The sequence below is a fragment of the Sapajus apella genome, unplaced genomic scaffold (assembly GCF_009761245.1).
Source record: "Sapajus apella isolate SASKATOON/1434 unplaced genomic scaffold, GSC_monkey_1.0 scaffold49, whole genome shotgun sequence".
NCBI lineage: Eukaryota > Metazoa > Chordata > Mammalia > Primates > Cebidae > Sapajus > Sapajus apella.
The window spans coordinates 14,126,395-14,152,083 of NW_022436989.1; the positions used below are offsets into that span (position 1 = coordinate 14,126,395).

The following is a 25,689-nucleotide window of genomic DNA, read 5'->3' on the forward strand; positions in this document are numbered from 1 at the left end:
GAGATGCCAGAGCCTGGTTGGACCATACTCTGTAGGCCATGTATGAAGAAGAGAGAGCACAGTTCAAGGAACTGGGTGACACATCTTTCGTTACTAAATTTCACGAACTTTATGGGCCCGGCTCTCCTTTACTTAAAGATGGGATTCATGTCAAAAATAGACCTAGAAATAGGACTTATACAGAGTCAAAGTAGTACAATCTAGTTCTTATTTTAGGATGTATAAAAACCTCAATCTAAAAAATGCCCCTATGTTTAATGCGATAAAAAAATCAGTTTCTTAAAAAATAAAGTATTTAAACCTGATATGAAAGGCATAGCAAAGTGAGAGTCTGGCCTGTTGATATTCACTTTATAACCAAACCCTCAGTTAGTCTGTCCCATAAATTTCAACATAAGAGATAAAATTTCTAAGAAAAAAAAAATGCTGGAATTCAGACTGTGTTCAGAGTGTGCTTTTGTACAAAGCCGAACTGCCCTATCCATTCTTAAAAGGTAATTCCCAAATGCATGTGAAGTGTACCACAGAATTGCAGGACTATTAGACAGTTTTATTTCTACCTCATAAAAATATTTCAAAACCTGCGGGAGTTTTATGAAACCAGCATTCATCAATCCTTATCATTCCTGATTTTGAGGCCCATGAGATGCATCTCAGAGCAATTAGAGATGTTAATTTTGAAGCAGACTGTCACATGATAAATGCTTCATTATCTGTGGGTGATAGACCGTTTAAAACTTTATCTCTTTCCAAAATCTTTATTTTTATGTATATGTACGTGTATGTATTTGTGTGTCCATGTGTGTATAATAAATAGATAATGCATGCAAAACAAACTTTGAGACTAATACCTACACATTTTAAAAATGAAAGTTTATATTAAAAACTCAGTAGAAATGCCAGTCAGGACTTCCTTCCTCCTTTCTTCTCCTCTTTGTAGGAACGAAGCTGTCTGAGCCCTGAGCAGTCTTCCAGATACAATGCACAGTGTGCTTGATAATTTTTCTCCCAAATCCCTCAGTTGGTCTCTTTTTCCTCAAATGTCAGTATTTCTTCCTCTATCTCCAAATAGAAATTAAAATAAAAACATTCTCAATTGTATTTTCTTTTTCTTATTTATCTCTGACTTGACAAATTCAACTCCTTTGAGATATTTGGCTCTAGATGCCCCTGATGCTGCTGAAACCTCCCTCTACCCTCAAATCAATCTGTGTGGTCCTTTCCAGGTGTCTTCTGTGGTCAGGGAAGACCTATCTAAAGAACCTGGTCAGGGCACATGGCCTGGGCCCTGTGGGAGAAATTAACAACCAGACAGCCTGGGGACTCATCAGGATTTTAAGGAGAGAGGGACACAGAAATGCAGCAAAGGTCATTTGTTTTGATCGCTTCCTCACCCAAATCTGACTTCTTAAAAGAATTAAAAGTAGTTCCTTCTTAGATTCAGTATGTTTATTAGTTGCATGGGGTGTGTATGTGTGTGTGTATATATACATTTGCATCAGTTGAAAAAGTGAACAGTTACGAACTTGGAGATTGAGGGTGTTTCCTGGAGAGAGCTTCAGAAGATCCAGCTAGTCTAATTTGTGACCATGTGTCAAAATTCAGGGAAGGTCAGTTTTTTTCTGAGAAAGAGTTATGTGGAAGTCTGAGGTTGGGCAAGAAAACATGAAAATTAGCACATGTAATAGGGACTCCTTAACACCTTCTATCTCATCCTTTTCTTTTCTTTTTTTTTTTTTTCCCATGGTGTCTCAGTCTTATCACTAGGCTGGAGTGCAATGGCATGATCTTGGCTCACTGCAACCTCCACCTCCCGGGTTCAAGCAATTCTCCTGCGTCAGCCTCCCGAGTACAGGTGCGCACCACTATGCCCAGCTAATTTTTGTATTTTTAGTACAGACAGGGTTTCGTCATGTTGGCCAGGATGGTCTTGATCTCTTGACCTCATGATCTGCCTGCCTCGGCCTCCCAAAGAGCTGGGATTACAGGTGTGAGCCACCACGTCTGGCCTCATCTTTTTCTTGGAAGTGTAAGTGTTCCTGCTGGCATCACTTTGCTTTTTATTGTTGAAGGACATATGCATCCTTTTTTCTGCCCCTGTGACCACCTTGCCTTTTACTCCTGTTCAACAATTTACCCGCAACCTATTGGTTATGCTTAAAAAGAATCATATGTAATGGAAGAATGAATACAGACTTCTAATACAGGACAGAAACCAGAAGGAGTATAATAGCTGTCCTTGGTGTTTTTGTTGGAAATGTTTGATTGAATATTAAAGTAGAGAGAAAATGAGAGGAGATTTGGGCAGAGTATTGGGGGAATAAAAGTAGGTAAACTCAATTATCAAAATATATTTAGAGCATGGACTTCATTTATTGTCAGCAAAGACCATCCATCATAGATACCCTTTCTTTTCCAATTAATAAAAAACTAACACTTACTTTCAGCTTTGCAGGTTGTGAGGCTGTTTTAAATCTGATTAAGAAAGTTCCCTTTTTACAGAATAGGAAGCTGAACCACTGAGAAATTAAATGCCTTCCATGGAAAAGTTTATTTCAGTGATGGGTGAGCTGGAACCAACTTCTGCCATTACTTGTTCCCATGACTTTTTCTCTGTTCCATGTCCTGAGAATTATTTCTCTGGTCTTAGTTACTCATTCCTCAGAGAAATTTCTTCCAGGGTGTGCATGTGTATGGGCTACATGTGAGAGAAAAGGCTGCACCTTCACAAAATCGTGAATCAAATACCCAGCACTGGTAAGTGCAGAGGAATCAATTACAAGAAATCGAAGTTAGCAAGTTCTTCTCCTTTGGAAAATGTTTTGTGTTTATTGTGTAACAGTCAAGTATGAAATGAAATAATACAAGCCGTAGGTGGATGGACAGAGCAGGGTGGAGTCGACGTGAGGATGGAAGAGCCAGCCCTATCTGCCCTGCACTGCCCTTCCAGAAGTCCCTGTGTCGGAAGGAATGTGTTCTGCATTTCTTGGTGTGCAGGGATCCACTTAAATGCCATTCCCTTGACTCATGTGAGCCTCTGCTTCCTGATCTGTGGCCCCTCGTGTGCTCTGTGAGCAGCTCATTGTCCCTTCACCTGTCATACCCTGACTACAGTTATGTGTCTTTCCTTCCCAAGAAGCTGTCTGTCCTTTTTATGGTTATGCTTGTGGGTACCTGGCACATTGTAGGTAGGGATGAATGGACACTTGTTGCATGGACTCTCAAGACTCTTAGGAAAGCATAGAACTCAAGTTTCAGAATAACTTTCCTGTTACTGGAGGTACTATTTGAAGGAATAATGAGAAGCACATAGTCACCATAGTCAAGAGCTTGCCTTTCCTCTGATAATCTCATCACTTCCTCAGCATTTCACTGCCTGATCCACATTTGATGAAAGGGACTCAATTCCTTTATTTTCCTTTCTTGCTGAAAATTCTTGTCCACATGAGTCATTATGAAAGCAGAAACCTTGTAGTCATTCTCGCAAGGATATGTCAATGTGCTAACATTTGTGCCAGGTACCGGAGCAAGAAACACTCAAGGCTACCCCTTGTTGGAGAGTCCAGTGTCTAATGGGAAGCCAGTGAGAGGTGCCTAAGGTGTCACGGGGGATGGGCACAGATATGAGATGCTGCTTCAGGGATGGTGGTGGTGGCAGCATCTTGAAGGGGATTGTGCCTTAATCCCCAATGTAATGGTATTGAAGGTGAGGGCTTTGTGAGGTGATTACAGGTACTAAGGGAGGAGTCCTCATGAATTGGATTAGTGTCCTGGTAGAAGAGGCTCTAGAGTGCTCTCTCGCATCTTCTACCACCTAAGAACACAGCAAAAAAACACCATCTAGGAATCAGGAAGGAGGGCCTCCCCAGACAGCAAACCTCCTTCCTGCACTTTGACCTTGGGCTTTCAGCCCCCAGAACTGTGAGAAATAAATTTCTGTGGTTTATAAGCCACCCAGCCTATGATGTTCTATCAGCCCAAACAGACTAGGAGAGTATAGTAGCTTTTAAGGGCAACTGGATCAAGGGGAAGAAGTACTTTCTTTACTTGTTAAAGATGTCAGCAACTGGCCAGGCATGGTGGCTCATGCCTGTAATCCCAGAACTTTGGGAGGCCAAGACGGGCAGATCACCTGAGGTCAGGAGTTTGAGACGAGCCTGACCAACATGGTGATACCTCGTCTCTACTAAAAATACAAATATTAGCTGGGTGTGGTGGCATGCATCTGTAGTCCCAGCTACTTGGGAGGCTGAGGCAGGAGAATCACTTGAACCCAGGAGGAGGAGAAGGTTGTAGTGAGCTGAGATCACACCGTTGCATTCCAGCCTGGTGACAGAGAGAGACTCCATCTCAAAAAATAAAATGAAAAAAAGATATCCGCAACTTAAGCATTTTTATAGGCAGGGCAGAGGGGACCAATAAAAAGAGAATAGGACATCCTAGTGTGAGGGGAGGGTTGGGCTCAGGAAGGAGGAAGCACACCTTCTTGGATACTGGAAGGGAAGGTATTGCTGATGAAAACTCCGAAGGGAGAAGAGGTTCATGGAGGATGCTTCATCACTGGGTTTGAGCTTTTCAACACAATTGGTGGGGAAGACATCTGCACAGAATCAGAAAAATAATGAATGCAGCCATGGTACCTTAGGGCTCTGGAAAAGGCGCCGCACCTGGCCCTCAGGGAAGCTGATCTGAGAGGCATGCAGGGCGTCTCAGTGTGGGGAGCTGTGTAGAGATATGTCTGGAGGCAGTGAGTCTTACTTCCTGACTTTGTAGCCCTGCAGCTCAACAGCCTCAGCGAGGGTTAGCTCCCTGCAATTTGCTTTCCAGGTACTGCTCTCTGGTGTTTAGACTTCCACAATGGGGAAGATAAAAGAGATACATTTTGGCTGGGTACAGTGGCTCACATCTGTAGTCCCAGCACTTTGGAAGGCCAAGGTGGGCGGATCATGAGGTGAGGAGATAGAGACCATCCTGGCTAACACGGTAAACCCCATCTCTACTAAATATACAAAAAATTAGCTAGGCATGGTGGCATGCACCTGTAGTCCCAGCTACTTGGGAGGCTGAGGCAGCAGAATCACTTGATCCCAGGAGGCGGAGGTTGCAGTGAGCTGAGATCATGCCACTTCATTCCAGCCTGGGTGACAGAGAGAGACTCTGTCTCAAAACAAACAAACAAACAAACAAACAAAAAAAACACCAAAAAGAAATACATTTTAATTTTCATTTCTAGGAAAATGAAGTGTGCAAAAATAAAATCACTTGCTCTATCCAGTGTATCATTTGCTTTTCCAGCCTATCTTAGCAGTTAGAGAATGACTGCTAAGCACACTTGACTCATTCATTTGTAGATTTCATTGTAAGCCCAGTTGACAACCCATCTTTAAAAAAAAACAAATTTTGAGAGAAAAGTGATTTCTTGACTAAATTCAGCTTTCGGAAGGGATCAGTGATTGCATTGATGGTGATTGAGAGGGTTAATATATAGACATTTTCTTCTTGGCATGTGAGAGACATGTTTGTGTTGGTGGGAGCAGCAAGTGTGTGTGGAAGGAGAGCTGGAGTCCCAGGCCACCATGCTGCTTGGGCTGGTAACATGTATTTCCCAAGTTCTGCTCTGCCAGGCTGAGTACAATGTGTTGATAACTGACATCTGTGCTTCTATCAAATTAAACCTGAAGTGTCTGTCTCTTTTCATTTCAAATAACTTTGCTCTTTCTTCACTTATGCCATTTAAAGTAAGATTTGCACCAAAGTATTAAAATGTATTTAATGTAATCCTTAGTAATGTGAACATGTGCATTACAATCTTCCCTTTAATCATCTCTTTAAGTCTTTGGTAATGTGTACTGTGGCACTGGAAATCTTTCAGTTGACTATCTTTAATCTTTATCAGTTTTTCAGTTCGTTAGTCTGTTTAATCCCTTATGCCATTTTTACCCTTCTTATGCCATTTAAACCATCAATTAATAAATATTGAGAAATACAATTGTTATAATTATTATTATATTGAATTCAGAAGAGTGACACATGTTTAATATTACATTCTATAAAAAATCCTAAGCTTAATTTCAGGAAAGATTTAGTTTTATTCTTATAAGTATGTACAATTAGTCAAAACTCCCCCCACCCCAGTCCCTTATCAAAATCAATGTTTATAAACCAGCAGGGTGAGTTTTTTGTCTGCCTACTATGCTTATATGTCCATGGGCAGGAATGATAACAGGAATAACTCATCCATCCAGCTGGACTTGGGGACGTTTCTAAATGTTTGATAGAGATCCTGCTATTCACGCAGCTGTGAAATGACTTGGCTAACTGACCTCTTTTCTTTAGGAACCGTGGAGCACGCAACACATCCCGGCACTGTTTTCTGCCTTCTGTGGCCTCTTGGTCGCCCTTTCCTACCATCTGAGCCGGCAGAGCAGTGACCCATCTGTGCTCATGTGAGTGATCTGTGCCTGTGCTCTGTCATCACTGAGCAGGGGGTTGCAGTTCCCAAAGCTTTGTGCCCGGAATGAGGTGGGGAGAGGGCAATTCACTGCCCACTGTGATTTGACTGTCATTATTAAACTAGTGGTCACTCACTAGAGGACGGTAGGAGAAATACAGGACCAGCCAGAAACTAGTAACAATTAAAAGTGAACATCCAGCAAACATTTTAGCTTTGCTCTTTTGATTTTGGAGTAAAATGAACAATGGCAGGAACAGATGGCCAATAGCACTCACTCCCTGTTGTGACTTTCCCTTGAGTGAGTTGGGTGAGAAGCTACCACCTCAACAATACCCTTTCTAGATCCTGTAAGCTGCATCCCTGCATTTACTCTAGGCAGTTACCCTGCAGAGACTAAACCAGCACCTCTGAAAGAAAGGTTTTTGTTTTATTTTATTGTTTTTTTTGTTGTTCTCAATCTGGATTTAAAGTGAGATTTGCACCAAAGTGTTAAAATGTATGTAATGTGATAGTAACATGAAAGTATACATTAAAATCTTCCCTTTAATCATATCTTTATGTCTTTGGTAACGTGTACTCTGGCACTGGAAATCGTTCATGTGATGCCAAAGTGAGTTTCAGATATTGACAGTAGCATCTTATGTAATGTGTTTAAATTTATGAAAGATTTTGATTGAAGAGAACCATAACTCTTGGAGGACAAGAGACACCATAATTTTAGGCTATTAGATACAGCAGTATGAAAGGCCTGAAAAATGGGGAAAAGTTAAACATGGTTCTTACCATTTTTAGTGTCAATTGTGTTACTGTAATGTGCACTTTCTGCTGCTAACTGTTTGTGAAGATGAAGCCCTAGTGGGCTGGCAGAGATGGAGGACCTTCCCCATGTCCCACTGCTGACAGTAGAGGGCGAAGATACTGCTAAAGTACTTGACTGCTCTCATTAGGGTGAAATTTACAAATCGAAACGCTATCTTTATGATCACTTGAACATGCACCTCTTTTTATTATGTGTGTGTGTGTGTGTGTGTTTGTGTGTGTGTGTGTGTATTTTCTTTTTGAGGTGGAGTCTCACTCTGTTGCCCAGGCTGGCATGCAGTGGCATGGTCTCAGCTCACTGCAACTTCTGCCTCCCAGGTTCAAGTGATTCTCCTGCCTCAGCCTTCCGAGTAGCTGGGATTACAGGCGCATGCCACCACACCCAGCTAATTTTTGTATTTTCAGTAGAGATGGGGTTTCACCATGTTGGCCAGGCTGGTCTCGAACTCCTGACCTTGTGATTCACCTGCCTTGGCTTCCCAAAGTGCTGAGATTATAGGCGTGAGCCACCACACCCAGCCTATTATAAATTTTTAAATGAAGAGAGCACTTGCTTTTGTCATGTGTGGGTATGAGGTCTAAAGTGAAGTTATTTACTGAAAACACTGTCCCAAGAACACCTTTGATAAAGTGAAATCTATGTGTTTTTCCACTTTCAGGTCCTTCATGCAATGCAAACTGTTTCCTAAATTTTTACATCAAAATCTGGAAGAGTCATCTGCTGACCCTCTCCCCAAGAAGATGAAAGATTCAGTGGTGAGACATTTGCATTGTGTAATGTAGTATAGGAGGGCCTTACCTTTTCAGCAGAGCTCAGGCTCTCAATGGGGCTCTAGGCAGGTGGACATGAGAAGGACTAGGACAGAAAGAGACACCTCAGCTTGGTACCTGACACACTGGGCTGTTGAGCTGCCTGCCAGGTGCAGCCCTTTAGAGCATCTTAATGGTGGCTGTTATGCACACATTCATGGGCGCTCAGGTGGCCCTCAGGTGGCTGCAGTTTGACAAGATTGTCACATGAATCACATTCAGTCAGTTTTGCCTAATTACTGGCACCAAACAGCAGGTGGGCTCCGCACAAATGAAAGCTTGTCAGATAAATGTTTAGCCAACCTGCCTTCCTGATGTGGTCCACACAGCTCTCCTCCACATCTTCTCCCCTCAGTGCCATGCTTGGTTCAGAGCACTCTTTCAAAGTTGATGTCTGCACAGCCATTGCTTGGGGCCCTTGGGCTTTAGGCTTCTGGCTGGGTCACAGAGTAGGGAACAACCACACTGGGTGAAGCATGGGAGAAGAAAAGGAAGGAGAGGAAGGAAGAAATGAGAATCCTACAACTGCAAAATAATGATATCATTTCCTTATTCACCAGGAAAATGGCTCTGGGCAGCTTCAAACATTCTTTTTGCAGATGTAGTTTCTTTGATATCAACTTACAAACATTCATACTTTGAAAAGCGATGCTCATTAATTGTGGAAGCTCCCATACATCTGAATATTGAGCTTGGAGCTGTCTGATGTCCTTGACTCACACTTTTCCTGGTTTTCTTAGGAATGACAGATAAAAGGAAAAGGGAATAGTCTGTTGATCCAGCCAGGACTGTGTCTCATTTGTCTTGATATCCACAGAGCCAATGCCTGGTGTTCTAGTTGGTGCTCGGTACAGTTCATGGAATTTAGACAAGTTGAATTGCAGTCTGCCATTTCGCAACAATGTACAGGACTCAACAGCCAATATGATAGCCTTTAAAAAAATTCATACTTAGTTTTTGTGCCTTTGAGTGTGGTCACAATTCAAGCTAATATACTGAGGCTTTTTTTTTTTTTCCACCACAAGGGAATTAAAGGACAAATCACTTAATATGAGTAAGGGCAGAGATACATTTAAAAGCAGGTTAAAAGTTGAAGCAGCTGGGCCTGCTGAGATGGCAACTAAAAAAAAAGAGAAATATCTGACATAAGCCTGGCATCCTCAAGCTGACCTCTAGTATTTATACCAGGAGACTTGCAGGGAGAAGGTCAAACTGACATTCCCACAACATTTTCTGTAAAAGCCATAGGGTGGCCCAGAGTATACCCAAAAGTCTCCTGGTGGCTATCTGAGAAAAACTATGCCCTTCAGTCTTCCTTGATTTCATGACTAATGAGGATGCATCTCTATTTTCTGATTTATTGCAGTTAAAAATAATGTAGGAATTACAAAGAAATTTGACAAGAAATGTGCCCAGCAGATGTTGATAGTATTTCATTGGTATAATTAGGTGTGATGGGCTAGGTTTTGCCTCCCTTGGTTTTCATACCCTTTGAAATGCCCTGTACAGTGTGGAGCACATAGCTTGTTAGGTGATTTAATAAGATGTTTGTGTTCGTTTCTCTGAAAAGTCTCTGGCCTCATTATAATATTTTAATGGGAATATCACATTCAGCTTTTAGAGTTTGATATATAAGACCTTCTGTGACACAGTACAAGCATAAAACCCCCTCATTATTGTGTCTGATTTAGTTTGTATCTCTCTCCACCTCTTATTTTCTCTGTCAGTCCCTCTCTCTCTCTCTTTTCTTAAATTTTAGTTTGTATGAGAAGCCCTTAGGGAGCCTCATTTGGTTTCAGTTTTCTAGCCCTCCCTCCCCCATTCTGATGCATTTGGCCTGTGAGGGGGTCTGAGGATCTTCATTTTAACAAGAATGTTCACCCAGGTGATTCTGTTTAGGTGATCCACAGATTGTTCTTCAAGAAACATTGATCTAGAATCAGAGATATACCAATGGGCCTATACATTTGCATATGAGCAAGATAAGTTATATACACAAAGTTTATCACCCAAATCCATTACTTAGTAAAGATATAAACTTTCTACTAGTGGTTTGCCTGGTTAGTCTTTTTCTGTAGGTCTTATTAGCATAGACTGTAAGTTTTTAACTTTCACATCTTCATCATTTTCAACATCCTTTATTATGTTTAGATTTGTTAGTTTCACTGTATCAATTTTCTTCTGTTCCTAAAAACAAACAAACAAAAACACCTATTTAATTTTTAGGTACAAAATTCAAACAGTTTTTTCCTAAATCATTGTTTATAATATCTAGATTTTTTTGGGGGGGGGATGGAGTTTCACTCTTGTTACCCAGGCTGGAGTGCAATGGCGCGATCTCGGCTCACCACAACCTCCGCCTCCTGAGTTCAGGCAATTCTCTTGCCTCAGCCTCCTGAGTAGCTGGGATTACAGGCACGTGCCACCATGCCCAGCTAATGTTTTGTATTTTTAGTAGAGACGGGGTTTCACCATGTTGACCAGGATGGTCTCGATCTCTTGACCTCGTGATCCACCCGCCTCGGCCTCCCAAAGTGCTGGGATTACAGGCTTGAGCCACCGCGCCTGGCTAGATTTTTTTTTTTTTTGGTCCCATGCTGCTAGATGTGGAATGTTGGACCAGGGCTTTTTTTTTTTTTTTTTTTTTTTGAGACGGATTTTCATCCTTGTTTCCCAGGCTGGAATGCAATGGCACAGTCTCAGCCCAGCTCACTACAACTTCCACCTCCCAGGTTCAAGCGATTCTCCTGCCTCAACCTCTGCTGTAGCTGGGATTACAGGTGTGCGCCAGCACGCCCGGATGATTTTATATTCTTAGTAGAAACAGGGTTTCTCCACCTTGGTCAGGCTGGTCTTGATCTCCTGACCTCAGGTGATCCGCCTCCCTCGGCCTCCCAAAGTGCTGGGATTACAGGTGTGAGCCACCGTGCAGGGCTTCTTAAACTTCCTTTGGGAGTTGGAGTGTGAAGTACTATATAAAATGCCACAGTGAATTCAAAATGTTCAGTATATGAAGAGCTAAGATATTTCTTAAACATGTATGGATTTACCATAAATTTATTTACCATAAATCCAAAAAATTGTATATAAATTTTTCATTGTTTTCTCTTTGCAGCCTTACACTGGCCAGAACTTCTAAGACAATATTCAATAATATTAATAGTTTGCTCTGTCTGTATACATATTAATATATTTTTAATCTATGTGTTTCGTATGTATAAAAGAGAGCAAACTAGTAAAGAGAAAAGAGTAAAAGAGAAAAAATGGTGATTTTATTTATATGTATATATAACTATTGTGCATACTATGTAATCATAATAGCTGTGATTAATAAGAGGATTCATAAATATGACCAGAGAAAAGAAAATTTAGAAAAGGAAGAACTATCTAACATACCAGAAATAACCTGTGAAAATGTGATCCAGCTCACAGTACCAATAAAATATCTGACTTGATAATGGAAGTGATTTTAACTAGTGTCACAAATAAAGTAAACTAACTACAGCAGTAAACTACAGCAGTAAATTAACTACTAACTACAGCAGTAAACTACAGCAGTAAATTAGTAACTACAGCAGTAAACTACTACTAACTACAACTACAGTGTTATATTCCCAATATTGAGAAATGATTCTAAGGTTCTTTTAGGAGAATAGCAGTTAATAGTTTTTAAAAACTTGAGAAAGAAGCATAAGAAAAAGGAATTTAGCACTTTTAGATTTAAGAGTGAAGCAATCACTAGGTGTGGTGACTCACACTTGTAATCTCAGCACTTAGGGAAGCCGAGGCAGCTGGATCACCTTAGGTCAGGAGTTCCAAACCAGCCTGGACAACATGGTGAAACCCCATCTCTACTAAAATTAGCCAGGTGTGATGGCACATGCCTGTAATCTCAGCTACTTAGGAGGCTGAGGCAGGAGAATCACTTGAACCTGGGAGGCGGAGGTTGCAGTGAGCCAAGATTGCACCGTTGCACTCCAGCCTGGGCAACAAGAGTGAAACTTCGTCTTAAAAAAAGGAAATAACAACAACAAAAGAGTTAAGACTGAATAATCAGAAAAATATATGAGATATGAGACTATCCAAGATCAGAGAATGGGATTAGTGGATGAGAAAAACACAGAAAGGAGACAGACTCTTATGAACATGTTATGTGAAAATTAAATATCACAATCAAAAACTGATTTTCAGAGTCTAGTGTTGAGATAATTGTTTAGCAGTGGGAATGAAAAAAGAATCTTATGTTCTAGTCCCTCACCAGACGCTCATGTAAATGAGAGAGGGATTTCAGAGTTTCAAAAAGTGAGAGAGAGAGGAAGAGGGAAAAGGAAAGGAGGAGAAGCACATGGGACTTTTTCATTTCTGATATTATAGCAGGCTACTACTGATTAAAAATAAAAATTATGAATAAAATACAAAAAAACCCTTCTGAAATATAACAAAAAAACTGACAAAATAATAAGGAATTATCAGCTAAAAATCTGAGTGAACAGGAGTACCTGGAGGAAGCAGGGCAGGAAGCTGCTTTTGCCCCAAGAGCATCTGTCCAACCTGGGGACCTAAGCCTTGTTTTTTGGACCTTGAATATGGAGAACAGAAATTGGAGCCCAGGCGGGAATCCAATGCCAGACCATGGATCATCAGCTTGGGACACCAAAGTGTCACATTCTGAGAGTGAGGATGATTCTCAGGAAGTCAGCTCTACTACCCTCCATGCCAGGAAGTACAAGCAGACTCACCTCATGATTGAGTGAAACAAGAGAATCCTTGAGAAGTTTTAAGTTTGCATGGATTTGCAGCACAAGTTCAAACAACTAGATGGCACCAAAGCCCTCAATTTATGAAGACAGTTTAATGTGATCCCCAACTGGAAACACCTCATGGCAGAAACGAATATGAATCCTCTTTAAAAGATTCCCTTTTTCAAGTGTTTCCCAAACCAATTTTTTGAGGTGAAATGCACAGCTTACTATAAAAAATTTTTAACCTACATATGGAAATAAAGAACCAACAAAAACAGATCTGCAAATACTTCATACTGGAAGTATCAGACACAGATTTAAAACAACTATATGTATTATGCTTAATGAAGTAAAAGGCAAGCTTTAAAGTTTATAGACCATAGAAAAGATTTAAAACAATCCAGCATGTTTGAAAGAGAGCCAAATAGAATTTTCTAAACAAGCAAACAAGTGAATCAATTGAAATATACACCACCACACCACCCAACACATGGGAGATTAGATACCTTTGAAGAGAGAATTAGTGAACTGAAAGATAAAGAGAGAAGAAAGTACTCCGGACATAACACTAATTGACCAAAAAAAAAAAAAAAATCAAGAAATATGAAAGAGAAATGACTTGAAGGATAGAGTAAAAGATTTAAAATGTATCTAATCAGAATTCCTAGAAAGAGAGAGACTGAAACATAATCAATATTTGATGAGATAATATCTGAGAGTTTGCCAGAATTGATGAAAGACATTTATCTTGAGATTCAGGAATTTCAGTGAATCACAAGTAGGGTAAATTAAAGAAGAAAGAATCCATACCAGACAAGCCATAGTGAAACTGCAGCATGCCAAGCACACCGACCAACTTAAAGCAAATAAACAGAAATAACAGATTACGTTCAAATGAATAACAGACTGCAAGCTCTCTTATCAAGAGCCATCATGGAAGCCAGAAGACAGTTGTTTGATATACTTAATGATGTGTAAAGAAAGTAACTTCCAAGCTAGAACTTTACTCCTAGTGAAAGTATCTTTTAAGGAGAAAGGCAAAATAAATTTTAGAAAAATAAAAGCTCATAGATCTTCATTATATGTAATTCTGAAGGTATTTTTCAGTAGAAAGTGATCTTGTGGTAAAAGTAATTTGAGGAGAAAAGAAAAAAAGGGAAAAACAAAGTGATCTTGGATGGAAGGTCTGATTTGCAAGTGAACCAAAAGAAAAGAAAGTGGCAGGTACATTGGCAAATCTGAATAAATATTAGCTGCATAAAACCATGATAAGGTTATACAGTTTTAAAAAATGTAAAGAATTAAAATACATGACTATAATAACATGCAAGTTTGGACAAGAGGAGAAATGAACTTCAAGTGGTCAGAGGTCTTAGTAATGTCCAAGAGAAGAATAAAGATACAGATTGAATGTCCCTAATCCAAAAATCCAAAACCTGAAATGCTTTAATATCCAAAACATTTTGAGCACCAACATGACGCTCAAAGGAAGGGTTTTGGATTTTGGATTTTCAGATGAGGGCTGCTCAGCCTGTGCCATTAACTTCAGTCTTCAATAAATTAGGTATGCATGTTGGAATGTTTTGTGCAACTGCTAAAGGAATAGGAACAAAGCATGTAGCTTCCAATTCCTTACAGAGGGAAAAATAGAAACTAAAATTAAAATGAGATGGCATTTTTTTGTACACACCATTAGCACTGGAAAAATTAGTGATAGTGCCAATTGTGTCAAGATGGAATCTCTTAGACTTCATTTATGTTTATGTAAATTATTACAATCATCCGGAAAAGCATCATTTATCAAGGATTGTAAAATGCTTATAACGTATGATAGAGTAATCTATTTGTTAAGAGTTTTTCTAGGAAATTAATTCAAAATATGAAAAAAGTTTTCGGTACATAAAGATAATGATTTCAGCATAATTCATCATGGTAAACAATGGAAGGCAACCTAATAGTAGCAGTCAAGGGATATTTGCATTAACTATGAGTCATTAAATTTCATTCACTAATGTTTTGAGTGATCATTATGACATTGTATGTGTTTGTATGTGTATATGTGTATGACATCAAAAGATGGAAAATTATTTAGCCACTAAATGATATTAGTGAGCCTCCACTATATATATATATATATGTGTGTGTATATATATATATATATATACATATATATATGTATATGTATATACACACGCACACACATATTTATAGCTTACAAAAGAAAGTACTGTAGAAAAGGTTGAAAATTATTTGCACACTAAGATTAGACCCTTATAAAATATGCATAGAAATATTTATATACATGATGATTATAGCTAGAGCCATGGTTTAACATCCACAGGAAAAATAATGGCTCAGAAAATACAAAAATGCTAACACTATTAATGTCAGGCTATAATGATTGTGAATGATCTCCCCCTCTCCTCTATGTTCTATGGCGCTGCAGTGTTATTATGTTATTCTATAATGGGAAAATTAATTAATAATAAAAATTGCAAAGACCTAAATTTGCATTTTTGCAGAACATTCCCTTTCACACTCATTTTTATAAGATCTAACACAGTACAATTCACTGTTAAGACACAGGACATTTATTAAAAGGAAACAGATTTTTTTTAACCTTCAAGCATGTGAAGAAAGGGGGCAGTACCAGTAATTCTCTTTTTATATTACAAAACTAAGATTAAAATAAAATATACCTACCTGAAAAAAACTCACACATATTTATGTCTTATAGAAGGTGAAGAGGTATAATAATATACATTTAAATGAACAAAAAGTTATTTAACAAGAAAACCAACCACAATTACAAACTTTTTAGAGTGTAAAAAGCTGCTTTCACAGGACAGAGTAGCAAGTTCTGAAGTTCAGGTGTCTTACAAGATTCCTTTTAAAAATAGTATTTTTATTTTAAAGAAAATAGATTTTATTGTGTATATTTAAGGTATATAACACAATGTCATGAGATACACAGACAGTAAAATGGTTACCATAGTGAAGTAAGTTAACATATCTATCATTTCACATAGTTACCCATTTTTACTTGTCTTTGTGGCAAGGGCAGCTAGAATCTACTTATTTCACAGGAACCCCAAATATAGTACAGTTTTATTAACTATAGTTCTCATGTACATTAGGTCTCTGGAGTTGTTTATCCTATATATCTGCTACTGCATAACTTCTAACATACATGTCCCCATCTCTACCTCCTCCATCCCCATGTTAACTACTGTTTTATTCTCTATCTCTGTATATTTGACTCTCTCTCTCTCCTCTCTCTCTCTTTAGATTCTACATACAAGTGAAATCATGCAGTATTCGTCTTTCTGTGTCTGGTTTATTTCACTTAGCAAAATGTGCTCCAGAGTCATCCATGTTATGGCAAATGAGAGGATGTCTCTTTTTATAAAGGCTGAATAATATTCCATTTACATATGTATTATAATTTCCTTATCTATTATTTATCTGTTGACAGACACTCAGGTTGTTTCCACATCTTGGCTGTTGTGAATAGTGCTGCAATACACTTGGTAGCACAGTCCTACATTTATGGCATGGTGATTTTGTTCCCTTTGGGTATATGCCTAAAAGAAGGATTACTGGGGCACATGATAGTTCTGTTTTTAATGTCTTTTTTTAAAAGATAGAGATGGGTCCCATTATGTTGCCCAGGCTGGTCATGAAATCCAGGCCTCAAGCAGAATTCCCATCTTGGCTTCCAAAAGTGCTGGAATTACAAGCTCGAAACAACACACCTGGCCTATTTTTGAATTTCTTTAGAACGTCCATATTATTTTCCTAATGGCTGCACCAATCTACACACCCATATAATATCTGCTTTTTGGTGGCTTTCAGGAAAAACAACCATTTCCTTTTTATTTTGCTGATGTTATTTTCAGCAATATTAGGAGAGCAGTCTAGTTTCATTAACTAGCATCAAGAGCAAAAATCTCAGTAATTACCATTTGCCATCTGTATATCTCCTTCAGTGAAGCATCTGTTCAGAACTTTTTCCCATGTGCAGCTGGGGATGTAGGAGAGTGTTGTTTGTTTATAGGTAAATGTCCTTTGTTGAATGTGGGTTTTATGAGTAGTATGTTTTTTTCTAGTCTTTGCCTTTTTGTAAGTGTCTTTTGAAGAGCAAAAGTTTTACATTTTTGTGATGTCCAATTTATTTTTTTCTTTTACAGTTCAAACTTTTAGTTCCACATTTAAGAAATCTTTGCCAAATCCAGGATCATTAAGATTTCCTCTTACAGTTGCTTTGAGCAGTTTGTTGGCTTTTTAGGTTCATGATGTTATGTTAATTTCTGTATGTGCAGCAAAGTAAGTGTTCTGTTATTATTTTATTTTTTTGTAGATGGCTATTCCATTGTTCCAGCACCTTTCATAGAAAAGATCATCCTTTTTCTCATTTAGGGGATTTGTCATTTCACCATTGCACTTTGGTTGAAAATCTATTGATCGTATATCTGTTGTGGCCTCTTTCTGGACACTTTATTCTTTTCCATTGATCTAGATGTGTATTTGTACCAATACCCCCAATACCATGGTTACTGTAGCTTTATAATAAACCTTGAAACCCAGGTATTATATGTCCTCCAATCTTTTCTTTATCAAAGTCATTTTAGCTATTCTAGGTCTATTGTACTTCCATATACATTTTTTAATTAGCATGTCCCTTTCTAAAAGTACAATTCTGCTAGAATTTTCATTATAATTGCATTGAATTTATCAATCAGTTTTGTGAGAATTGACTTAATAACAATACTGAATCTTCAAATCCAGGAATGCAGTATATCTCCCCATTCATTTCTTTAGTTTCTCTGTTTAGTTTCTCTCATTTCTTTACTGATGTTTGGTGGTTTTTGACTTGTACGTATTTTTTTTTCTCAAATTTATACCTAGTATATTTTTCGTTGCTATTATAAATAGTATTTTAAATTGAGTACATGAAAAGATGTTCATCATTAGCCATTGGAAAACGCAAATTAAAACCACAATTACATACCATTACATTAAGGTTTCTCAACCTCAGCACTGTTGACATTTTGAGCCTCACAATATTTCCTTGGCTGTGGGGAGATGGTGCTGTGTTGTGCATTGTAGGATGTTTACCTGCATCCCTGGTCTCTACCTATTAAATGGCAGTATTATTTCTCCCCTTCCTCAAATTGTAAAAACAAAAATGCCTCCAGATATTACAAAATGTGCCCTAGGAGACATACATTCACTAGTATGGTTAAAATTTTTAAAACTATTGACAAGATTAGGGAACAACTGGAACTCACACACGCTGCTGTGAGAATGTAACGTAGTTACAACTACTTTGAAAACAGCTTGGCAGTTTCTTTTTTTAATTTTGCTTTCAATTGACACTTGTACACATTTATGGGGGTGCGCTGTGATGTTCTCATACATGTATGCATTGTGCAATGATGAAATGATGGTATGTAAAATGTCACCTCACTTATTTATCATTTCTTTGTGGTAAGAATATTCAGAATCCTCTCTTCTAGTTATTTTGAAATATACCTTACGATATTGTTACTGTTGTCTTCCTACTATCCGATAGAACACCAGAATTTATTCTTTCTAACTATAATTTTGTACTCATCGAACAATCTCTCCTCTCCCTCCCTTCTCCCCTTCCCAGCCTCTACAAACCACTATTCCACTCTGTACTTCTATGAGGTTGGCTTTTTTGGATTCTACAAATAAGTGAACTCGTGGTATTTGTCTTTCCGTGTTTGTCTGATTTCACTTAATATAATGTCCTCCAGGTTCATCCATGTCACTGCTGCAAAATGACAGGATTACATTCTTTTTTATGGATAATAGTATTTCATGGTGGGGTGTGTGTGTGTGTGTGTGTGTGTGTATCACATTTTCTATACGTGATATGTATTTCATATATATTATAAGGTTGACCGAAAGGATGGAGAGGCAGACCTAGGATCAGGTTTAGCGAGTTTATTTCAACCTGCCAGGCTGGCTGCCTCACCACAGGCAGTGAAGGCAGCAGCCTGGCTTACAGACTATGGGGGTTATATAGGGAGTTTGCAGGTAACTAGGTGCTATTCTAAGAAAAACTGCATCTTGGTTCTTAGGTGTTAACATTCATCTTAATTGAGTCACCATCCTGGGTTCAAGAGCCAAGTGCAACCACATCCTGGAACCCAGGTGCCCTGTTTGCAAGGCTTGAGGCTGTTTTTGTTGTGAGCTCAGCTTAGCAGGAGAGAATGGGGAGGAGGTCCATCGGCTTGCCTTGCTGTGACCCTAACATATATCATATATACAAAATGTGAAATCATATATAAAATGTAATGATATATAATTATATATTTATTGGTTATAACCACTTAGGTTAATTTCATATCTTGGCTGTTGTGAATAATGCTGCATTAAGACTGGGAGTGCAGATATCTCTTCAACAAACTGATTTTATTTACTTCGAATAATACACAGTTGTGGAATTGCTGGATCATACGGTAGTTCTATTTTCAATTTTTTGAGGAAACTTGCCATACTGCTTTCTGTAAATGGCTGTACCAATATACATTGCTACCAACACTGTGTAAGTTTCCCTTTCTTTCACATCCATATCAGCATTTGTTGATAATAACCATTCTAATTGGGATGAGATGGTATATCATTATGGTTTTGATTTGCATTTTCCTAATGATTAGTGATGTTGAACATTTTAAAATATTTTTTGGCCATTTGTACGTCTCATTTTAAAAGAAATGTCTATTCAAGTTCTATCTCAGAATAATTACACTGAGTGAAAGAAGCCAGACCATACATATTTTATGAATCTATTTATAAAACATTCTAGAAAATGAAAACAAGAAGCTGGGGCAGGAGGATCACTTGAGACAGAAAGTCAAAGCTATAGTGAGGAAAGGGATAGATGAGGCAAAAGACAAAACATTAGGGTGTAAGTGATATGCTGATTATCTTAATCCTGGTTATGGTTTTATGGGGATATAAACTTGTTACTTTGTATACTTTTTTTTTTTTTTTAAACAGAGCCTCTCTCTGTCACCCAGGCTGGAGTGCAGTGGCGTGATCTCGGCTCGCTGCAACCTCAGCCTCCAAGGTTCAAGCGATCCTCCTGCCTCAGCCTCCGGATAGCTTGGACCACAGGTGTAAGCCACCACAACCAGCTAATTTTTGTATTTTAGTAGAGACAGGTTTCATTATGTTGGCCAGGCTGGTCTTGAACTCCTGACCGAAAGTGATCCACCTGTCTTGGCCTCCCAAAGTGCTTGGATTGCAGGCATGAGCCACAGCACTCGGCCTAAGTTGTGCACTTTAAATAAATGTGGCTTTTTGGTATGTCAATTTTATCTCAATAAAGCTATTTAGAAATTATAATATAGAAAAGAAATGGGTGGAGAGCACATTTTAATAAATAAGAAAGACTGTGTAATGGTCTGTATTTACATGGGATACTCATGACACCGATGAAAATCACAGTGGAATCCCTATATATCATCCAACAGTGAAAAAGGATTAACCATAATTCAAGCTCATTCCTGCTCCTGCTTTAAGAAACTTAGAAATACAGCCTTCCCTCTTCCCCACTGTAGCTGCATTAAGGCTAGGAGTGCAGATATCTCTTCAACATACTGATTTTATTTACTTTGAATAATATATAGTAGTGGAATTACTGGATCATATGGCAGTTCTATTTTCAATTTTTTGAGGAAACTCCCCATACTGCTTTCTGGGATGGCTGTACCAATATACATTTCTACCAACAGTGTGTAAGGTTCCCTTTCTTTCACATCCATACCAGTCGTATTCATGGCCGACTATTTTGACTTTAGACAAAGATGAGTAGTGAATTAAACGTGACAAATGATTTTAAATTAGACTATTCGGGAAAATGTTTATCTTCTTTCAGATAAACAGTCATTAATTTTTAAATGGCATAAAACCATGTCAATGAAAAATAGGAGAGAAAAATTAACATCTCCCCACAGCCTAAAGATGCAGTGAACTACAGAATGCTCTTCTAGAAAGGTCAGGCCTTTTTTAAGCATTGGAATGACAAAAAGCAATATATGGCCTGTTACTAAATTTTTGATGAATTTCTCTGATCACAAACATTTTATAGATTCGGAATTAAATTTCTCTCGTTATCCTTGGTCAATAATAGGATTACTATTAATTACTATGAATAAATCTAGGATCCTGACTTTTTCATTGTTTATTTTTATCACATTAGATGATAATACAGTCAGCAAGCCAGGAAGGAGCATGACTTGCAAGAAACCTCACATTTTAATTTAAAAAACAAGAAAAGCAAAAAATGGTCAAGGGGTGGGTACAGGGAAATGGAGGTATATATTCTCTACCAATTTCTGGTAAAAGATAGTCAAAACAATGATTTAAGAGGCATGATTCCCTTCAATATGAGAAAGGGAGGTATAAATGTATTGACGGTTTCAGAATTTTCAGGTACCAACGTGATGATACCTTCAAATGATCAATAATTATGTACTATAATCTGTCTCTATAGAGAGAAAAAAAGTGATGGTTCCTCATGTCTGTTTTAGGTGGTTCAGCCAGCAATATTATGCTTGGTTGGAGCTAACAGGTTATTCTCTGTCTATCTGCATTCACAGCATTCTTGGGTTTAACTTTGCTTTGTTTTCCCTAGCCCATGCTTACACTTCAGTTTTGTATGGAAAATTATTAGTTGCTGAACATTTCATTATCTGCATGTAATGTGCGTACCTATTGCATATATATATATATATATATATATATTTAATAATTTTGAAGTGGTTTCTTTAATTCACCAGTGATCTGACTGGTAAATTAAAATGCAAAATCTGGTCTAGTCCAAAGCAGTAAGGAATGTCTAAGAGGCTCCTGCTTGCTTTGGCCAGGTTGTTGGAATGCTAAAATCCAAGACACCCTAACGCCAAGTAGAGATGATTAACATTTTGAGCTTCTTTATCAGATCTTAATAATGAAGGTCCCTTTGGGCAGCTCTCTGGGAATCTTGTATCTGGTATCTGTTTGTGGAAACACAGATCACATACAAGAACCCAATAAGAACATCATGCCTCTTACTTGCGTGGAAAACCTTTCATCTTTCTGTGGTTAGCACACATAGACCAACCTAGCAGTGTGTGATTCCTCTCCTCCGCCACCCTCCCCCAGCCCACCTTAGCCTTCCTGAAATTCCCTAAGCAGGAGCTAGTGAACAGCCCATCCAGTGTGTGCCACTGAGTGTGTCAGGTAAGTGGTGAGATGGAAAAACAGTTTATCCTGGGTTAGCATCCTGTTGCTTGATTTACTGGGTCACACAGAGTTGCTGAGAGAAATGAAGAGCAGCCTTCACCACTGGTTTTCTCTTTCCAGATGGATGTCTTAAAATGGGATCTCATTGTCTGCGCAGTGGTTGCTGTCCTCTCGTTTGCAGTCAGCGCCAGCACTGTATTCCTGTCATTGCGAGTATGTATCCACCAACTTTGTACTCTTCCTGCCCCTTTATTCTCCTTAATAACAAGGCTGTCATGGAGCTACAGGGTATTGACAAGACACGTGAGCCAGAGGAAGAAAACAAAATGCCCATTGAGGGGCTTAGGGAATGCATCCATGTGCTGTGAACTGTTATGCCCAAGATGTGATTTGGTTCACATCACAGATTGGGTTCGATTACTTTATCCTTACCCTTTCCTGCATCTGGGGAGCTGTTTTGTTTGCAAGCGTGATGGCACATCTTGTGGAATCCACTCTGAGGACAGTTAATAGTGATAAGGCAGGCTGACAGTGCTCTACTATGAGTAGAGAGGAGTCACTGTATCAGGGGTGAGGTGGAGGTCACAGAGCCAAAAGGACTATGGGAAAAGGATGTTCAGTTGTGAAAACAAAGTGGGAGCTCCAGATGGGATTCCTGGCTGTGGTCCTTACTGACTGTTGCTGTCTCTATACAAAAATATTGTCCATCCATGAACACCCCTTTCATAGAGGAAATGTCTATGAGCTACATGGGTTATTCTTCACCTCCTTAGAACATTTTTAAAATGTATTCCAAAGGGGCATAAATCTCTTGGCCTCTGTACTTCCGCAGGCTAGTTCTCCCTCCTTCTTATAGTGGTTTCCACCACATGAACCAATTTCATGGTATAAGGAAGACATTTTCAGACTCCTGAAACAATAGCTGAGTCTGTATCCTTTAAGAGGAAAAAGTGGAAGGACAATGATGTTATGTATTATTCATGGGCATCCCCATCCTCTAGGCTAAATAATGAGATTCTGCCCATTTTTATCGCAGCCATTTCTCAGCATCGTGCTGTTTGCCTTGGCTGGCGCCGTGGGGTTTGTAACACATTACCTGCTCCCTCAGCTCCGCAAGCATCATCCCTGGATGTGGATTTCACACCCCATTCTCAAAAACAAAGAGTATCATCAACGGGAACTGAGAGGTTAGTAATACATCCATCATTTTACAAAAAGACAAAAAAGGAAGGGTGGGTATACTTCAAACCGGAGAGCATGTGCAACAGGGTGAATATAGTTAATGCCATAGGACCGTACACTTGAAAATGGTAAATGGTACATTATGTATATTTTACCACAATAAAAAAGAAAACATATACAAAACATTATACGGTATTTGTTTCCAGATATTCCAGCCAACCATAACAAAAAAAGCCAGGTGAATCAGAAGAATATTTCATAAAAATATTAATTGGCTATTGGTATTGTGGAAAAATTGTATCATTCAGACTTGAAGATTATTTTGTTCCCACCAAAACTAACTGGGGCCTAAGAAGAGCATCACTTGACCATGCTCCCATATCTCATGAAATGGTGGGGATGGAGCAGGGCCTGACCATTAACTTTCAGGAATCCTGAACCCTTGCGTTTTCTTTAGCTTGCTTTGTTCACCTAGGCCTATACCTATATCTACACTTGACTGACTTAGCAGTTTCTATGGGTGTCTCTGACCATGATCATCTAATAGCTTGGTATTCACAACCATTCCAGAGCCTTAGGGAAGAAATAGATTTATTTTAAATAAAAAGTCTTCTGACCGAGTGTGGTGGCCCACGCCTATAATCCCAGCACTTTGGAAGGCTGAGGTGGCAGATCACCTGAGGTCGGGAGTTTGAGACCAGCCTGACCAACATGGTAAAACCCTATCTCTACTAAAAATGCAAAATTAGCCAGGTGTGGGGTCACACATCTATAATCCCAGCTACTTGGGAGGCTGAGGCAGGAGAATCGCTTGAACCCGGGAGGTGGAGGTTGCCGTCAGCTGAGATTGTGCCATTGCACTCCAGCCTGGGCAACAAAAGCTTCCATTAAAAAAAAAAAAATAGTTGAAGATGGCTGAAAGGGAACTTCAGAGTGCAGCTCCCAGCGAGTGTGACACAGAACAAGAGTGATCTCCACATTTCCGAATGAGGAACTGGGTTCATTTCAAAGGGACTGGTTGAACAGTGGGATTAACCCAAAAAAGGTGGTGAGAGTAGCCCAAAGAGTGCAAGCCGAGGCAAGGTGGGGCTCTGCCCCACCCGGGAAGTGCATCTGGCACAGAGGATCGGGGACTTCATCCCCTCAGTACTCCAATTCAGATACTGTGCTTTACTCTGTGACTTCTGCAGCCAACAGTTCAGGAAAATGCCAAGTGAGAACCACCCTGAGTTGTCAGTGCAGACCCAGGCAACCTCGCTGGCTGGCCCGGTGCCTCGAGTTGTCAGCTCAGACCTGGGCAGAGACTTTGACTAACACCAAGAAGGCTTGTGGGACAGAACTGCCCATCCCACAGAAGGAGGGAGGGTTGTAAGTGGGGAGTCAGATGATATGGCCATACAGGTCCCACCCCCACAAGATCCAGCAATTGGAAGCCCTCTCGTGGGAGAGTTTCGAAGTTAACAGATCAGATTGAGCTCCATCTGGGATGAGCAGGCTCGGTGGAGGGAGAGATGCCCGCCATTGGGAAGTCTCACCTGTGTAAGCAGAAACCAGCGGGAGAATAAACAGCAGCCTGGCCAAGACTGAGGCAGCCCAGCCTCGGCCTCCACAGGCAAATAAGGGACAGACTGTCTTAAATGGAGCATTGACCGTTGTGTAAAACAGCAACAACAAAAGCCTCATACAGGAGAAATAACCCCAACTTTAACAGAAAGGATATCCACTCAGAGATCCCATCTGAAATCACCAACTTCAAAGATCAAAAATAAATAAATCCATGAAGATAGGAAGAAACCAGAGCAAAAAGGATGAACTCATCAAAGTCCAGAACGCCTCTCCTCCCCCGAGAGATCACAGCTCCTCACCTGCAAGAGAACAAAACAGGACAGAAAATGAATTTGATGAACTGACAGAAGAAGGCTTCAGAAGGTGGGTAATAACAAACATCTGTGAGCTAAAAGATCATGTTCTAACCCAATGCAAAGAAACTAAGAACCTTGAAAAAAGGTTAGATGAAATGCTAACCAGAATAACCAGCCTAGAGAAGAACGTAAACAACTTGGTGGAACTGAAAAACACAGCACGAGAACTTCGTGAAGCATACACAAGTTTCAGTAGTCAGATTGATCAAGCAGAAGAAAGGATATCAGAGATTGAAGATCAACTAAATGAAATAAAAAGAGAAGGCAACAAAAGAGAAAAAAAAAGTGAAAAGAAATGAACAAATGCCCCAAGAAATATGGGATTATGTGAAAAGACCTAATCTATGCTTGATCAGTATACCTGAAGTGAATGAGGATAATGAATCCAGGCTGGAAAACACTCTTCAGGATATTATCCAGGAGAACTTCCCCAACCTAGCAAAGCAGGCCAACATTCAAACACAGGAAATACAGAGAACACCACAAAGATACTCCTCAA

The 25,689-nt window shown here is 39.3% G+C and overlaps 1 protein-coding gene and 1 long non-coding RNA gene across 6 annotated transcripts in view; one reads left to right on the forward strand and one right to left on the reverse strand.

Moving 5' to 3' along the window:
- PCNX2 (pecanex 2) overlaps positions 1 to 25,689 on the forward strand; it is a 291,183-nt gene that overhangs the window by 101,411 nt on the left and 164,083 nt on the right. For all 5 annotated transcript variants that reach the window (XM_032242324.1, XM_032242325.1, XM_032242328.1 and 2 more), the window contains 4 exons: positions 6,337 to 6,446; positions 7,933 to 8,029; positions 22,207 to 22,299; positions 23,123 to 23,273. In XM_032242324.1, coding sequence (XP_032098215.1) covers positions 6,337 to 6,446; positions 7,933 to 8,029; positions 22,207 to 22,299; positions 23,123 to 23,273 — 451 coding nt within the window. The remainder of the gene's footprint in view (positions 1 to 6,336; positions 6,447 to 7,932; positions 8,030 to 22,206; positions 22,300 to 23,122; positions 23,274 to 25,689) is intronic.
- On the reverse strand, positions 4,805 to 25,168 carry LOC116526069. Its single transcript, XR_004257954.1, has 3 exons — positions 25,156 to 25,168; positions 22,316 to 22,321; positions 4,805 to 4,886 (listed from the first exon to the last, which is right to left on the reverse strand). It is a non-coding gene; the product is annotated as an uncharacterized LOC116526069 (long non-coding RNA).